Below are 18,924 nucleotides of genomic sequence, written 5' to 3' on the forward strand. Positions count from 1 at the left end.
GGCGGCCTGTAGTAAATGCCTACAAGGTGTCCTTTCCATTGTTCTGTCCTTGTATTCTTACCCAAACAGTTTCCACAGAACTCCCAGTCTCTGAAGCTTCAATCTCTGTGCAGATATACGCGTTTCTAACATACAATGCGACACCTCCTCCTCGTTTATCAAGTCTGTTTCTTGCAAATAAGTTGTATCCTTCTAGTCTTGTATTCCAATCATGTGTATTGTCCCACTAAGTTTCAGTGATTCCAATGACATCATATTTCTTTTCCTGCGTTAGTAGTTCCAATTCTCCTTGTTTGTTGCCCATGCTTTGTGCATTAGTATAGAAACATTTTAGTTTGTGATTGGTTTCTCTTTCTCCAATATTTTTATTAATTAGATTCTTTTGTTTTTGTTCTTCCTTTCCACTTCTAATAGCAGAGTTCTCAATAGCATTTGTCAGGTGTATGGCTTTTTCTGGCCTTTTGCTTCCCTTCCCACATTGTTCTAGTTTAAAGCTCTCCTGATGAGTGTAGCAAGGCGACTTCCAAATACATGTTTTCCAGTCTTCGTAAGGTGCACCCCATCTCTAGCAAGTAGTCCATCGTATAGGTAATTCACTCCGTGATCCAGAAATCCAAATAGTTGCTGACGGCACCATCGACGTAGCCAGTTGTTCACCTGCAGAATCTTATTCCACCTCCTTGATCCATGGCCATCCACTGGGAGGATGGAAGAGAAGACCACCTGCGCTCCCAGTTTTTCCACTTTCTTACCTAAGTTTTCAAAGTCTCTGCAGATGGTTTCCAGGTCGTTTCTTGTGGTGTCATTTGTCCCCACATGTATTAGCAGGAATGGGTAGTCATCTGTAGGTCTGAAAAGTCCTGATATCCTGTCAGACACATCTTTAATTTTTGCACCTGGAAGACAGCACATTTCTCTTGAGGTTATATCCGGTCTGCAGATAGCGGCCTCTGTTCCTCTCAACAGGGAATCCCCCATGACCACCACTCTCCGTTTCTTCTTCACAACATTTTTCTTTCTCCATCCAGGAGGATTCTGAAGGCGTACAAGGATGCTGTTTGTGGGCAAAGTCTTATCCAGATGTATTTCTTCATCGTTGTCCTGCGTGAGAGCCTGGTGCTGGTTTCTGAGCAATATGGGTGCTGACTGCCTCCCGATCCTCCTGCTTTCCAACCCCTTCACTTCCCTACACCCCCAGGGATGCTAATATTCACCCATTCCTTGCCCAAGACCACCAGGGATGTCATTCTTAATACCCTCACTGCCCTAGACCACCAGAACATTAGCCCCTTCACTGCCCTAGACCACCAGGAATGTTTTTAATCCCTTCACTGACCTAGATTACCAGGTGCATTAGCCCCTTCATGGACACAGACCACCAGGGATGCTACCATTAACCCCTTCACTGCCGCAGACCACCAGGGACATGAACACCTTCACAGCCTCAAACTACAAAAAATGTTACCATTAACCCACTCATTGCCTTGGACCACCAGGACTGCTACAATTAACCTTTTAATTAAAATAGACCACCACGAGTGCTATTGTTAACCCATTCCCTGTCCTAGACCACCAAGCATTTCATTATTAACCCCTTCACTGACCTAGACCACCAGGAGTATTAAACACATTCATGGCCTCAAACCTCCAGGATTGTTACCACCAGAGATGCAAATATTATTCCACGCACTGACTTAGACCACTGAGGTTAATACCATTAACCCTCACCTAGATCACCAGACACAGTGGCAGTAAACTAATGTACTGACATTACATTAATACACTAGGTGGCTCAGGCTGAACAGCTTTGCAAAAGTGCAGATACATAAGAGAAATTCAGCAAAAGTCAATAATATATATTAAGGGGTAGGGGAGACTTATGCAAAACAAGAAGAGTTCCTAAAAATAACTGTCAGAATTACAGACCGGTTGCTACATGATGGCGGCTCGCTCCCTCCTCCTCTTTACTCCACAATTATCCTAATCAAAAACCCATTTCTGCATCGTGGAGAGTCCTGAAATAGCCGGGGTTCCCCTGGTCTCAGGAGCGCAGCGTGGAATTCCAGACACCGGCCATTAATTCCACCAGAACGCCAAGCAGACGATCCCTGAGGTCTCCGCTAATGGCTGTGGCGTAGTGAAGGATCTGTCATGTGAGCGCCGCCGTCCTGGCCCGATAATTTTGTAATGATGTTCTCTAGTGGTGAGAACGGCGCTGGGTTAACGAGCGGAGACACCAGGGTTGTGCATACAAGGAAGAAACAGGGGGACTACGGGACATCACGCCAAGCCCCCAATACGTGTACTCACTTGGAGAATCGCAGAAGTTACGACAGCCGTGCTAATGGGAAACTAATTCTAGGTTTCTTTCTCATTCCCTCAGTACAGGTTGTGGACGATAACGTGTGAAAATGGCAATAATTTGTGCCCCTGGCCAGTTGCTGAAAACTATATCTCCCAGCATGCCCAGAGAGTTGCAGGTATAAGACATGACTTTCAAAACATCATGGACGACCGCACCAGGCACTAGGTAATCATACTGCATAATGGAAAGTAGGACGTGCCATGCATGGAAACTACAAATCCCAGAATGCACTGCAGCAGACACTGGACTAGCAGGAGGTGACAGAGGGCTTGGAGCAAGACAGCTGACTACTAGAATTCTGAGCACAGATCTGGGTGACAATGAAGCCATGCTTGAAAGTCCTCTGCTTGTTGGCCATGAATGTGAACCTCTATGTATGTAGATTTAACCCCTTACACCTGACAATGAAGCCTCCAACCATGGCCAGACGTGCGCTGCGCTCCCCTCGCACCATCTCTCTCTTCATGTGCGTTCGCTGTGATAATCTGTGACATCAACAAGTCACCCATAAACGGTCCATGTGGGTGAGCAGGAAAGCTGTAAATCCACAGGCAGGACAGGTCTCAAAGTAACCGTGAGTGCGGTGGAGGGGCGGAGGGAAAGTGTGGATCGCCCCTTCATATCCAAAGTGATGCGCAATATTTATACCCTGCCACTGACCAGAGGGGACGCAGCTGGGGTTCTGCTTTAAAACGAGGGTTTCTATATGTTTCGCCTGTGCACAGTGTTTCGCAGCAGTCTGGAAAGACGTCAGCAAGACGGTAAAGAGGATTATAGCCGCACAGAGCATGGAGGACAAAACCCAGACTTACATGTATGACCAAGGATGGCGTGTAAGGAGATTAGTGACGGTCAGAAGTCAAATCAGAGGATGCCGGGTCCAGACAGGAAGAAAAGGATGGGAGACAAGTACAGGCACGCAACTCACACATATCCACTGTGCACCAGACACCATATTCATTATACTCAGCTGTGCTCCAAAGGAAAGGTGGCGGCTACCAGCACAACTGCCCCCATTATTCACTCATCCACCGTCATCATTCACTGTATTCAGTCTCCTCATCAGGAGGCGTATACAGTAAGGATGGTCATAGGCCCATGGCGGTCACTGCACCCATGGGCGATCATAGGGCCCACATTATATTACTCCGTTGTCAGCCATTACTGGGGAGAGGAGACTGTAGGACAGGTGACTACAATCTATTACTCCCTGTTATCAGCCATTACTGGGGAGAGGAGACTGTAGGACAGGTGCCCACAATCAGTGACACCCTGCTGAGAGCAGCACCTGTCTTGTGAGCTACAGGACTTCCAGGAGGAGGCCCAGAGTCTGATTCTCTTCTCCCCAGGGAGAGGCAGGCGTCCTGGGAGCCAGGCATGGCTTCCCAAGCTTCTGTTCCCCGGTCTGTGCCGGTGGGGGACAGAGAGCAGAAGCAGCAGCAACAGGCCCAGGAGAGCGGGAGGAGATCGGGTCAGATGAGAAAGACCGTACCCACCTACTCCAACCCCGAGACGGCTCATCATCTGCCCAGAGAGGGAGACAGGGGCACCCCAGGCCCCAGGAAGAAGTGCCCAGCAACATCATGTCGGTAGATGACCTCCAGCGAGTCCACGAGCTCCTTCTCCTCCAGAGTGGTCGCGATGTTGCGAGAGTACGAGGACGCCGGCAAAGCACTGACGGGCTGAAGGAGCAGCTGAGGGAGGCACGGATCCTGAACATCCGTGCCTCTAACAAGGAAAGACCTGCGACCTCCCAAAGGTTTAAAGCCCTCAGAGATGAGGTGGTCCGGTTAGTGCTCCTCCGGGAGGGGATTGAGAAAAGCGCAGGTCCCTTCCTGGAGAGGTTTAAGAACCAGCGGCGGTTTTCAGAAATGAAGGGGTTAAATACCTCAGGAGAACTGCCAGCCGGCGCCCTAAGCGAGGAGGACGACGACGAAGTCGTGGCTGGAGTCCCACGTGCTGGAACAAGCCGGGAGAAGGAGTCGCAGAGCCAACAAGGAAGCGGCCTTCCGGCACGGCAGAGGACTCCAACAACCCAGGCCGGACTGTCAGCGGAGGAAGAGGAAGAGTGCGGTCTTTTGAGAGAGATCCAAGAGCTGGAGTCTCCTGTAGACCTGACCGGATTTTCCTTTGGTAAGGAAGAGCCAGTGGAGGAGACATAGAAAAAGAGTAAGAAGATGAAGGAGACTGCATGGGAGGTGGTGAGCTACAAATATGTACCAATGTATGATGTTACACCTACCACATCCTGTGTAAACCCCACCAAACATAAAGGTACAGGCTCTGCAGTGGGTCCGGTGCATAGGCAAGGTGGGGAGAGGAGGACGACGTCCGGCAATGCTGCCGTCTGTGCGGGGAACAGTGCAGGGGGTGAGGCTGTGGAGGTACTCACGGCGCCGGACATAGGGGACCCCGTGGAGTTTCCCTCCCTGAGAAGAGCGGGGGGGGATGTCCACGCCATTGCGAAAGGGGGACGGTGTGGGCAGACTCCATCCCTGCTCACTGCAGCTGAGCTGGCCGACGCCGGGGCGCACTGCTCCTCAACAGAGGAGAAGAGGCGGAGCTGGAACAGGGGAATCACGTGTCAGGAATGTTCCTGCAGAAAAGCAGTAAGGGAAAACTAAAACTGGCAAAAATACTGGGCGCACTGCGGCGACAGGAGGGCCAGTGTGCCCCGGCGGCAAAAAAAAAAAAAAAAAAGACACTAAACCCCCAAAGTCTGTGGCTACAGGGCAGGCGGGTGACAAACATTCTGCCCAGAACATTAAGGAGCATGGTGATCCAAAAGCACAGCACTAAGTCAGCACTGAACTAATTAAAACGGGTGTGGTGCTGCACCGCTCCCCCGGCCCGGCAGGTGTGCAGAGACTGCAGACACAAGGGAGGAAGGAATGGATGTGACTATGGAAGGTGCAGAAAACAGTGGTAATGGGGTGAATGATGGGAGTAGTAGTGGAGTGAATAATGGGAGATGTGGTGCCGCAAATGGTGGGAGTCGTGGTGGAGTGAATGGTGGGAGTAGTGGTGGAGTGAATGATGGGAGTTGTGGTGCCGCAAATGGTGGGAGTATTGGTGGAGTGAATGGTCGGAGTAGTGGTGGAGTGAATGAAGAGAGCAGCACTGGTGCTGGTGGAAGGGAAGTAGGTAGTGGTCCCACTGCCCCCTCAGTGGTGGCGAGGGCTTCAGCCCCTAGCTATTCAGGAGCTGTCACTGCTGGGGGTAGTAGTGCGCCCTTGTCTGGCGGCCCTGGGGACGGTGACTTGCAGCAGCACTTCCTTGACGCCCCGGAAGAAAGGGGAGAGTTCCATCAATGTAGAGGGGAGGGAGGTTGATGTGTCTTTCTGGATAGAGAGACATGATCTTTCCGCCTTCCGAGATAGAGGGGCACAAACTGTCTGGTCTCTGCCGACACCGGGGCAGAAGAATAACCGTAGGAACGTGGCCAGTCTCCAGTGGGTAAGCAAGGATGCCTGTCCTGATCGGTCAAAGGTTGCTGAGCTCCTGCTGGGGATGGGCTTCGCGGCATATGACATCTTTGCCTTGATCCATCCCTATGGCACTTCCTACTTCAATGTCAGCTTCGTGAGACCGGAGGGCCTTGAGCTCTTTTGGGGTCTCTCCCTGAGCTGGCTCGGGGTCGCCCCGAATGGCAAGGTTTCGTTCCTGTCGCAATATCCCGCCAGAACTCAGTCAGGAAGGTGACCGTTTTGACCAGTAACGAGTCGCTTTCCTGTATAGACATCTCCACCTGGATTGGTCGATATGGCGACATCGTCGGCATTCCTGAGAAGACCCGCGACGACTATGGTATCTGGTCAGGGGCCTGGACCTTCATGGTGAAATTGAAGGTTTCAGGAAACACGGTTACCCATATACCTTCCTCAACATTGGGAGGGCACAGGAACTAGATTTTCTACCAGGGGTAGCCTAAGGTCTGTCACAGGTGCGGCAGCCCCACACTCTTCAGTGCGCAGTGTACCGCCCAGAAATGCGCACTGTGTGGGGACCTTGGCCATCTCGCTGCTACCTGTGATAGGATTAGGTGTAACTTGTGTGGTGACCTCGGTCATCCGTTCAGTCGCTGTCCGCGTTCCTTTGCCAATGCGGTCCTGAAAGCGGCGGGTGCGGGACAGGCTAAAGTCGGGACTAATCTTGCTGGTGAAGGGACCAGTAGGGGCGGAGGAGGCAGGGAAAGAGTGAGGAGCAAGCTGCCACCATCCAACATCAGGCGGCAGAAGCAGCGCCATGGGAACAGGGGGCAGGGAGTAATGACCCTAAACCCTGACCCGGGTACTTCACTCACAGCTGAGGATGTTACAGACAGCAAATTGAGCGAGGAAGTCAGGAGACTTGAAAGGGAGGAGCAGGCGGACGCCATGTATTCCCAGGAACCTTCATCCGGTGACAGTCTGGATGAGGGAGAGGGGGAATGGTCACAACAAAGGAAAAAGAAAACAACCAAGGGTAAGAGTGGGTCCGGGCCTCGAGCCTCCGCCCTGGAGTGCGACCCCTCTGATTCTCTAGCCCTGATCCAGGTGCCATTGGAAGGTCCGCCGCCCCACCTCTGGTGGATCTCTCCAACCGGTTCGGGGCCCTCCAGGACTCTCCTGCAGAGGGAAAGGACGGGAACCCGAAGCCGGAGGTTGCGGACAAGGATGTTGGGGCTCAGGGGGTCGCTGAGTCTTCTTCTCAGGGAGCAATTAAAGGGCCCTCTGGGGGGGGAACTACCTCGGGCGCACTAAAAGCTCATCATTGTCTGAGGAAGAGGGTGAAGCTGTTGGGGGTGGGAAGAAAAAGGCTATCTAATCCAATCAATCATGATGGCGGCACCCACACCGTTGACGCTGGCAACCATTAATGTTGCCAGCATAAAGTCAGAAGCGGAAAGGTACACGGCCTTTCATTTTCTCGGCCAACTTGATGCCGACATTTTGTTTTTGCAGGTTTTGCAGGAGACCATGTTGACTGACCTATCAACCATGCATAAAGCAAGGAGGGAGTGGAGGCATGGGCCCTCCTACTGGTCTCTTGCGGCCGATCCGTATAGCGGGGTGGCGGTCCTTTGTAAGACCGCAGCGGTTGAATGCAGACGATTAATTGAATTAGAAATGGGGAGATGCTTGATCCTAGATGTCTCCATGGGGGGACAGGAGCTTCGGCTCATTAACATCTATGGTCCCCAATCCAAGTGGGACCGCAAATGTCTCTTCATGAAGCTCAACCCTTTCTTATTTTCAAGTCGGCAGGTGGTCTTTGGAGGGGATTTCAACAACGTCACGAGACCGTGATAGAGGAGGTTCTGGGGACCGGCTGACTTATGACTGCATCGCGCTAAACAGGATAGTAAGTGAGGCACGCCTAGTGGATGCCCACATCCGGCACAACACAGGCAACACGGGATTCACCTTTTTTAGAGGTAGTCAGTGCAGGTCTAGGATAGATAGGTTTTATTTGAAGGAGGAAGCCGTCTCCTCGCCGTTGTCGGTTGTGGAGGTGGAGTTCTCCGACCACTGTTTGATTATGTTTTCTCTGAATGTCACAGAGACTCCTAGGATGGGAAGAGGTTATTGGAAGCTGAATTCATCACTCCTTGAGGAAGCAGCTGTAAGACGGTCCTTTGAGGATTTTCTTCAGAGCCAGGTACCGCTGCTGGGCCTAAGTAACACTAAGTCAGAGTGGTGGGAGATGTTCAAACATCGGGTGGCGAAATTCTTCCGGCAACTCTCGAACCTCAGAAGCCTGAACAGGGATCGCCTGTATCAGAGCCTGAGGAGGAGACTCGAGCATCTTGTCTCGACTGGAGGTAGCCGTGAAGAGATCTCCGGTGTGAAGTCCTTGCTGAAGAGGTGTCAGTACGATAGGCACGCATCTTTGGTTTTTGAGAGGGACTACGGGAAGTACTACTCGCCCGACCCTTACAGAAGCTGCAAGATGTCAGTGAATATTAAGATAGTGACGGGGCTGATGGACAGTACGGGATCCTTGAAGAGGTCCAGATCAGGGATCTTGGAGGTCGTCAGTTCATACTACTCACACCTCTTGGGAAGGAGGGAACTGGATCGTGACAGGATGTCGGCTTTCCTGGCTGAAGCTGTTCCGGAGCCAGGGGCTGACCTCTCGCTGGACGTTTTGGCAGAAGCGATCAAAGAAGAGGAAGTGAGACTGGCGATCTATGGGCTCAGGCCCAAAAAATCACCAGGTCCGGACGGCTTAACATCCGAGTTCTTTAGGACCTTTAGGGACTCCTTCGTCCCCCTCTTGACTCAGGTGTTTAATGAATGTCTCTCCTCGGGCACCCTGCCGAGATCATTAAGGAGGTCAGCTTTGATCATTTTGTCAAAGGGTTAGGATCCGTCACGCATTGAGAATTGGCGCCCCATAGCACTTCTCAATGTGGACAGGAAGGTTTTGGCTAAGATACTTTTCAACAGGCTGGTGAAGTTTGTACCGCGGCTCCTTTCGGAGGCTCAGAACTGTTGCGTTCCTGGCCGTAGCACTTTCAGTGCTGTTCTGGGTGTCCGAGAGGCCGTGGAGCAAGGCAGGGCGGGCTTTTGGAAGGGGTTCCTGCTGACCCTGGATCAGGCAAAGGCTTTTGATCGGGTTGACCACGAGTACCTCTGGTCCACTCTTTTGAGGTATGGTCTGCCTGGGGGGGTTTGTGGACTGGCTTAAGACCTTATACGCTAGGGCTGAGACTTTCCCTCTGGTAAATGGGTGGATTGGACAACCTTTCGGGGTAGGATCTGGTGTCCGTCAGGGCTGCCCTCTTAGCCCCTTTGCTTTACGCGTTTGCGATCGATCCCTTCCTCAGAAGGGTCGAGTGTGGACCGTTGGCGGGGGTGAGGATGGGCGGGGTGGCGCCAGAGGCTATCCTGAGGGTAGTGGCCTACGCGGACGATGTCACCGTTTTTGTTTCTTCGCGAGAGGAGGCGATGGTGGTGATGTCAGAAGTGGAGAGCTGCTCGGAGGCTTCCGGGTCCAAGGTCAACCAGGACAAGTGTGAGAGTCTCTGGCTGGGAGGCGGGGATCCCGGGTTTGATCTTCCGGACACCCTCCCCGAACCCCAAGAACACGCCAAAGTCCTAGACATCGAATTTGGCCAGGGTGATTACCCCACGAAAAACTGGGAAGGCAGAATCAAAGGTGTCGCTCAAAGAGTGGACCAATGGAAGAGTTGGTCTTTGACCCTGAGGGAGAGAGGTGGCCTGTGCAGAGCTTTCCTGCTCCCCTTACTAATCTACCTGGGCAGCGTCTGTGTCTTGCCAGAGCCTCTCTGGACTCGGGTCTACAGTCTGTTCTTTCAGATGTTATGGGGGAATAGACTTAACCTAGTCAAGCGGGAGGTCACTTACCGCACGAGGAGACTAGGGGGGTTGAATATGGTGAACTCCGTGGTGTTCCTAGTGAATACCTTTTTGAAGGTCAACGTGGCAAACCTCTGGAAAGAGACGACTCCTCCGTGGGTATTCTCCTGCAAGGGATGGTTTCAGCCTTTCTTCCAGGAATGGGAGACAGGGGGAAGATTGAAGGATCTTCGCACACCGCATGGGCATCTCCCGGCTTATGTTACCCCGGTTCTGAAGATGATGCGCCGATGGGGTCTGGGAATGTGGGAGGTGAGGTCCCTCCCGAGGAAACTCCTCGACATGCGGGTCTTGCTTCGCATTTTCAGAGTCCATTGGTCCTCAAGGACTGCCCAAGTCGGGATCTAGAGGTTGGGTTGAGTTTGTTAAATTCTAATAGCATCCCCAAGAAGTACTGGGACTTGACTTGGCGCTGCTTCCAAGGTAAGTTGTATGTGAGGGACAATCTGAAGTACAGGAGCTCCGAGGACAGGAATTGCCCCCGTGAGGCTTGTGCCAATATGCTGGAAAGCATGGAGCACTTCCTGCTTCATTGTCCCTTTAATACAGAGGTGTACAACAGGGTGGGAGCTTCCATTGGTTGGCCGCAGCTGGCTACTCTGTCCTATGCCAAGTGGGCCTATGGAGCATTCGGAGACCTCGGGAGAAGGGACAGAGTCACTTTATTTATAGTCAGCGCAGTGGTCAGGTATTTCACGTGGAACACACGAATTTTAGTTTCGACGCAGAGTAAAATCCTCCGTGCAGACGAAGTTTATAGCAGCATAATAGGTGCCCTGGTGAAGGTCCGTTCTCTGGAGTATGAAAGACCGGGTGCCCGGAGGGTGGCCCATCTCTGGAGGGGTTTCTCCTTCGGGGTGCCTTAGTCCGTTAGTACTCCTATATCCTGGTGGTGGGCTGATGCTTTTTCACTCTAGAGTTTTGTTTTGAATTTCAGTCTCCTAAATAGAAGGTTTGCAAGCATCGAACTTGAGCCTTAAGTGGTGAGTACGTAGGTTATGTTCTGTAACGTTGGTTTATGTATATATTGTATATAGTGTAATGTATGTATTGTATATATTGTGTATAATAGAGGGTCTTAGTTAGGTTGGGTGGGGGGATGGGGGGTTTCAACAGCGGTGATAAGAGACTGATCTGGCCTGGTCCAGGCCCCGCCTGGGGCAAAACTTTGGGGCCTGATCCTAGCTCGGAGAAATCCTGAAATTTGTGGCCAGAGCTGGATCAGGGGTGGTGGGATCGTTAGAGTAGATGTGTGTTTTATATATAGTTTAAAAAAAAAGGAAAAAAAGAAAAAATATATATATAAATTTGTTAATTTTGTATACTATGATTGTAATTAGGTTTGTCCTAAGTGTGAATGTGGCGGTGTAAGGGGGAGGCTGTGAGGTAAGGCAGTGAGACCAGAGGGTATTAGGTGTTAGGTGTTTTCTGGTGTCATGTACAATATTCGGACTGGTGCCATATGGCTATATTGTATATAGTGTATATAATATTGTATATAGGATGGTGTAAATGTAGTTCAGGGTTGTATATAATAGTGTGAATGGAGCTGGGTTGGGGGTTTTACATGATTTTATTTATTTATTATTTTAAGGGGGTGCTGGTGTAATTATAGTAATCTTGTTCCTTTTCGTTTTTAGTTTTTTAATTTCTTGTTTCTTTAATTTAATTTTCTTTTCCTGTTTTGTAGGTCGAGAATTTCCTTTTTGTTTTCCTTTCTGGTTTATTTCTTTGTGTTTGTGTCTGATTTTGTCATATTGTTTCTGATTGGAGTTTTTGTTCTAATGTTTGTTCTGTTATGTTTTATTTTGTAATGTCGTGAAGGATTTTATAATAATAAAAGAGACCTACAAACTATTACTCCCTGTTATCAGCCATTACTGGGGAGAGAAGACTGTAGGACAGGTGACTACCATCTATTACTCCCTGTTATCAGCCATTACTGGGGAGAGGAGACTGTAGGACAGGTGACTACAATCTATTACTCCCTGTTATCTGCCATTACTGGTGGGAGGAGACTGTAGGACAGGTGCCCACAATCTATTACTCCCTGTTATCAGCCATTACAAGGGAGAGGAGACTGTAGGGCAGGTGAGTACAATCTATTACTCCCTGTTATCAGCCATTACAAGGGAGAGGAGACTGTAGGGCAGGTGAGTACAATCTATTACTCCCTGTTATCAGCCATTACAAGGGAGAGGAGACTGTTGGATGTTGCAATGCCTCAGTGACAACTACCTCCCTGTTATGTTTGCAGAGCAGACATTTACATCTGGTGTGTCATTTCTTTATTACACTCTTGGACTACTATACTTGAGTGACCCTGGAAATATGGTGCCCTTACATCGTAGCAGCTCTTACAGCTCTTCCTCGGTGTCTATGAGATATCAAACACACAGATTTAACTTCAAATATTGACAATGCAGCCGGGAGCTCCTCTATTAAGTGGCGCTAAATACCGGGAAAGCGTGACAGATTTCAGAGGACCACCCAAAAAGGGTCTTTCTTATCTATGTCAAATATAGCGTGGCACTACCGCAGGGTGCACAAGTAGGTTACCCAGACCAAAGTGAATAATAAAGTAACTTGGCACTCAACTGAATAATCCTTTGCAAATTAGATTTATTTTATAATTTATTGCAGTCCTGGACTCGAGCGGGGGAATACCGCGTCCCACCTGTGTATGCCACCTCCATATCTAAACAAGCTTCATATGGACCCATTTACCTCCTGGACTATACAGCACTAGTTTCAAACAGATTAGGCGTCCATGATACCTCCAAGGAGATTTATACATTTCTCTATGTATGGTTATATATTCCTTTTTGCAAGGCATTTAAATCAGTATATCCACTCTTATAAGAATAGGAGATACCATTTAGATCAACATGACATTCTGAAGTAGATCTCCATAGGAATCCTTACTTGGGTACCGGATTAGTATTTCGCGATAGCAGTCGGCAGACTGAGGAAGGCCGTTTCCAGGACTGCAATAAATTATAAAATAAATCTAATTTGCAAAGGATTATTCAGTTGAGTGCCAAGTTACTTTCTTATCTATGGTCTGTTGTGCATGCTCTAATGCCTCCATACTGGCAGATGCCATCGCAGCATCTCCAGTGTCCAATCGGGGCAGTGTATAAGATAACTGCTCACAGAGCACTAAACCATCCACAAGGGGGAGCTCTCTAGGTTTTGTTCCCCTTTGAGTCTCCTCATCTGAGAAGTTTGGTGCTGTGCAGGAGATGACGGGTAACTGTGGCAAGATTGGCTGTCAGTGTTAAGCTGTACTTGGCGGGTCGTCGCGACCCAGAGGAGAAGCGGACGAGCCGCCCGATAATGAAACTTATTGGCCACAGATCTCGTTCTTATTAGCTTAGCCCCGGCCTTGTACAAACACCTATCTCGCTGAGCTGGAAATGCAAACAGCGCTTTAATTTTTAATTAGTCCGCTCTGTGTGCTGCGAGTAAGGAGAGGAGCTGGGACGCGGGGATTACTACTTCATTACAGGTTATCTGCACCCGATCCTGCCAATATTGCCAGTTAATGCTCTGCAATAAGGCGGAGAAGGCAATGGCGAGATCCCGCGGGAGCACAAAGGCAAAGTATGGATAAGTAGCAAAAGAATTGAAGAGTTCAGCTCTCCAACACCGACCGGGGCCCAAATAATGCAGAGTTCAACGAAGGTCCTATAGCCTGCCACTCCACTATTCTGGCATGGAACGGTCAGGATTAGTATTATTCATGGCCATCTTGTCAGTAATCTGACAGTTGATGGACGGAATCTATACTGACATAGCGGTGGGTCACAGGAGGTCTCTAATAAACCCTAGCTATGAAGAGTCGCCACACTCTGCACAGCGGGCGGTCCTGGATGACGCATTAGGCTGTGGGTTTGAAGCATGGCCCATGAATAACAGAAAAGTTGCAGATTTTGGAGGCCAGTTTGTCTTTTTAGTAGCGAATGAGAACCTCCGTAGAAAACACAATGAAACGCGGGTCTACTCACTGCGGCGGGAGGACCAGAGTCGTGGGCTGAGCTTTGGGTCTTCTTTTAGCCGATACTCCCATCTGGTTAGCGGAACGTTTCAGGGACTGCTGGTTCAGGAGGCCGGACGCGAGGCCAGCATGGTACTGCAACTGGGGGATAAAAGAGAAATACAAGTTAAAAATCATACAAACATGGAAGGCTGAGCGACAACCACCATGGCTGCTGCGACCAAGCTCAATGTATGTAACAATAGAATTACAGACGTTCCAGTAGGATCCATCACATTAGTGATAGTCCGTCTGCATGCTCGCAGGGGCCCACTGTACAAAGACAGCACAGGCAGTAGGATGCTGAGAGACTCTTGTGAGACTGACCTGACAACTACTCCCAGTGGAGTAACCCTGCCACTAATATAAGAGCCGGGGGCCGCACTGGAAAATGACCGAGAATCAGCACTTGGAAATGGTCCACAGAGAGGAAGAGATTTTTCTCACCCGTCCTACAGTCACCTCTCCCCAGTAATGGCTGATAACAGGGAGTAAAAGATTGTAGTCACCTGTCCTACAGTCTCCTCTCCCCAGTAATGGCTGATAGCAGGGTATGTAGTCACCTGCTCTACAGTCACCTCTCCCCAGTAATGGCTGATAACAGGGAGTAATAGATTGTAGTCACCTGTCCTACAGTCTCCTCTCCCCAGTAATGGCTGATAACAGGGAGTAATAGATTGTAGTCACCTGTCCTACAGTCTCCTCTCCCCAGTAATGGCTGATAACAGGGAGTAATAGATTGTAGTCACCTGTCCTACAGTCTCCTCTCCCCAGTAATGGCTGATAACAGGGAGTAATAGATTGTACTCACCTGTCCTACAGTCTCCTCTCCCCAGTAATGGCTGATAACAGGGAGTAATAGATTGTACTCACCTATCCTACAGTCTCCTCTCCCCAGTAATGGCTGATAGCAGGGTATGTAGTCACCTGCTCTACAGTCACCTCTCCCCAATAATGGCTGATAACAGGGAGTAATAGATTGTAGTCACTTGTCCCACAGTCTCCTCTCCCCAGTAATGACTGATAACAGGGAGTAATAGATTGTACTCACCTGTCCTACAGTTATCAGCCATTACTGGGGAGAGGAGACTGTAGGACAGGTGAGTACAATCTATTACTCCCTGTTATCAGCCATTACTGGGGAGAGGAGACTGTAGGACAGGTGAGTACAATCTATTACTCCCTGTTATCAGCCATTACTGGGGAGAGGAGACTGTAGGACAGGTGACTACAATCTATTACTCCCTGTTATCAGCCATTACTGGGGAGAGGAGACTGTAGGACAGGTGAGTACAATCTATTACTCCCTGTTATCATCCATTACTGGGGAGAGCCGACTGTAGGACAAGTCACTGCATCCCACTCTCTGTCATGAAGCCGTTTTACAGTAAGTCTGACATCAGGGAACAACAGACTACATTCATCAGTGCGGCAGACAAATACAATTCAGACTGAAAGGGTCACCATCTTTGATGGCCTAGCTGGATATTCATAAGAGACCACCGTATTCAGGGACAGATGCAGCAGAGACGTCTCCACGGAGACCACAATCTGGATGAAACGCAGTGGGGTCGGTGTTGACACCAGCCTCGCACTATTCACACTGTTCATTAAGTGAAGGCCGCAGAGAGTGATTGAGACCATGCCGATTTAATGAATGCAGGAACTGAAGGTCCGGGCAAGTTCAGGCATAAAATGAGTAACTGACACCCCCTGACAGATGAAAGACACACAGAGGAGCGGCGCCAATTAAATCCTGGCCATCAACGTATCGGCAAGCGATCGCTGCTCCGCCGGATTCTCCGGTGTTGTCATGAAGGCCTGGCAGGCAGACATTCCATAGACGACTCTTTTAACAAGAGTGTTCCTCTGTTCACATTTCCTGCCTGTGGGGAAGAGAGGCTCAATAACCTAACTCTTTATACTGTCAGGAGAAGCGGCGCCCGAGCTTCTGCCAAACTACAGAGAGAATTAAAGGGAACCCGCAACCTACCAGATTAGGGCCTGTGTAAGACTCACTCTCCATATCCCTTTGTCTGGCGCGACCAGCTACAGAGAGGTCATAAAATTAATCTTCTAGACCCAGTTTGGCAATTTAGGAACTGAATTCAAGTCCCCGGTGATCGTGGCCACCTCAGAAAATCTTATCTAACACTCATAAGAAACTTTGTAATGTACCTACTTCACTAGTGATTACACAGGATTCCTGTTCTACTTTTGGTCCTCCTCTTCAGTTCCTTACTCTTGCGATGGATGAGGCCACGAGTGCCCATCACATGCTGGTATCTCTAGATCAGGGGCCTCAAACTCGGCAGAGTAAATGGGCCGCACATAAAAAAAATTTGAGCTGGTGGGCCGCATTCCTTTCAAACTTAATACACCTCGTACACACACGGCTCCGCTCCGTACACCTACGGCTCTGCTCCGTACACCTCATAGACACACGGCTCCGCTCCGAACACCTCGTACACACACGGCTGCGCTCAGTACACCCCGCTCCGTACACTTCATACACACATTGCTCCGCTCCGCACACATTGTACACACGTGGCTGCGCTCCGTACACCTCGTACACACACAGCTTCGCTCCGTACACCTACGGCTCTGCTCCGTACACCTCATAGAAACACGGCTCCGCTCCGTACACCCCGCTCCGTACACATGCGGCTGCGCTCCGTACACCTCGTACACACACGGCTTCGCTCCGTACACCTACGGCTCTGCTCCGTACACCTCGTACACACACGGCTGCGCTCCGTACACCCCGCTCCGTACACATGCGGCTGCGCTCCGTACACTTCATACACACACTGCTCCGCTCCGCACACCTTGTACACACGTGGCTCTGCTCCGTACACCTCGTACACACGCGGCTCAGCTCCATACACCTCGTGCACATACAGCTCTGCTCACCTTGTACACGCACACTCTGCTACATCCACCCTGTAAACCCCTCCTGACCCCACACATAACCTTACCTTCATACAGCACCATGACAACCAGCACAGACAGCAGCGTCCTGCATACACTGAGGCTCCTGATCATGTGACCCCTGACTCCTCCCCCTCCTGTGACCTCATCCCAGGTCCTGTCCAGTATGTGCACACAGAACAGCCATAGCGCGCTCCTGAATGCGCGCCCTTCCCCCTGCCTCAGTGAGTGAGACATGTGGTGCACCGCGGGCCGCAGATGCCTGCCTCAGGGGCCGCATGCAGCCCGCGTGTTTGAGAACTCTGCTCTAGATGATGCGACACGGCATCCATCATGTGCTGTACATTGGGCTGGACTGCTGGTCTGGGCTTGTGCCACTGTGGGGCAGATTCACTAAGTAATCTCCTTGAATTCAGTGCAGTCCTACTCTGTCCGGTATCCTAGGCGCCTGCAAAGCTAGGACATGCACCCAAGATAATGGTGACACAGAAGTGAAGACATTGGAATTTGGTCTGGGGTAATTTGAATTTTTTTTTTGTTCATTCCTAAAAACAACTGAAAGCTTAAATAAAGAGGGTGACATGCTGTAGGGTATCACAGAATATGTAGTTTTTGGTGATTTTTTTTAACTATTAACCCTTCTCACTCAGTATGGGAGCAGGAAACTATGGACAGCAAAAAGGATAAAAAGCACTCAAAAAAAAGAAAAGTAATACTAAATTGTTATGGCACCATGACAACCAACTAAGGTGAGAAAGTCTTAGTTTGGTTGTTGAAATTGAAGGTCCATTAATCCTGAGCTGTTGGTTACTCAGGGGTGTTAACCTGAGATAACCAATGATGTTATCCTCTCCCTGCTCATGGGTGGAGCCATCAGAACACTGATGTATGCGCTGCAATTTTTCTACTTCTACATCGCAAGCCCTCTCTTGACCCATCCTCTGTATCTAGCTATCGCCCTATATCACTTCTCCCATACGCCTCCAAGCTACTGGAACAACACGTCTACCTTGAACTGTCCTCCCATCTCTCTTCTTGCTCCCTCTTCGACCGCTTACAATCTGGCTTCCGGTCTCACCACTCCACTGAAACTGCCCTTACTAAGGTCACCAATGACCTCTTAACTGCCAAGAGCAAGCGACACTACTCTGTCCTCCTCCTCCTGGACCTGTCGGCTGCCTTTGACACAGTGGACCATTCCCTATTATTACAGACCCTCTCATCCCTCGGCATCACAGACTTGGCCCTCTCCTGGATCTCATCATACCTAACAGACCGGACATTCAGCGTCTCCCACTCACACACCACCTCCTCACCTCGCCCCCTATCTGTCGGAGTCCCACAAGGTTCAGTCCTAGGGCCCCTGCTGTTCTCTATTTACACCTTTGGCCTGGGACAGCTCATAGAATCTCATGGCTTTCAGTATCATCTTTATGCTGATGACACACAGATCTACATCTCCGGACCAGATATCACCTCCCTACTAACCAGAATCCCTCAATGTCTGTCCACTATTTCATCCTTCTTCTCCACTAGATATCTGAAACTCAACATGGACAAAACAGAATTCATCATCTTTCCCCCATCTCACGTGACCCCCCCTACGAACCTATCAATTACAGTAAATGACTGCCCACTCTCCCCAGTCCCACAAGCTCGCTGCCTCGGAGTAATCCTTGATGCTGATCTCTCCTTCAAACCACATATTCAAACCCTTTCCACTTCCTGCCGACTTCAACTCAAAAATATTTCACGCATCCGTTCATTCCTCACCCAAGAATCTGCAAAAACCCTAGTCCATGCCCTCATCATCTCTCGCCTTGACTACTGCAACCTCATGCTCTGCGGCCTCCCCTCAAACACTCTCGCACCCCTCCAATCTATTCTAAACTCTGCTGCCCGACTAATCCACCTGTCCCCCCGCTATTCCCCAGCTTCTCCCCTCTGTCAATCCCTTCACTGGCTCCCAATTGCCCAGAGACTCCATTACAAAACCCTAACCATGACATACAAAGCCATCCACAACTTGTCTCCTCCATGCATCTGTGACCTCGTCTCCCGGTACTTTCCTGCACGCAACCTCCGATCCTCACAAGATCTCCTTCTCTACTCCCCTCTTATCTCCTCTTCCCACAATCGCATACAAGATTTCTCTCGCGCATCACCCCTACTCTGGAACTCTCTACCACAACATATCAGACTCTCACCTACCATCGAAACCTTCA

General features: G+C 50.0%; 1 protein-coding gene across 1 annotated transcript in view; it reads right to left on the bottom strand.

The window, feature by feature from the left end:
• MED27 (mediator complex subunit 27) overlaps nucleotides 1–18,924 on the bottom strand; it is a 249,788-nt gene that overhangs the window by 113,874 nt on the left and 116,990 nt on the right. Inside the window, exon 3 of the mRNA XM_073555964.1 lies at nucleotides 13,740–13,870. Coding sequence (XP_073412065.1) covers nucleotides 13,740–13,870 — 131 coding nt within the window. The remainder of the gene's footprint in view (nucleotides 1–13,739; nucleotides 13,871–18,924) is intronic.

This window comes from Dendrobates tinctorius, unplaced genomic scaffold (assembly GCF_039654945.1).
Source record: "Dendrobates tinctorius isolate UK_male_01 unplaced genomic scaffold, ASM3965494v1 ptg000231l, whole genome shotgun sequence".
Classification (NCBI taxonomy): Eukaryota; Metazoa; Chordata; class Amphibia; order Anura; family Dendrobatidae; genus Dendrobates; species Dendrobates tinctorius.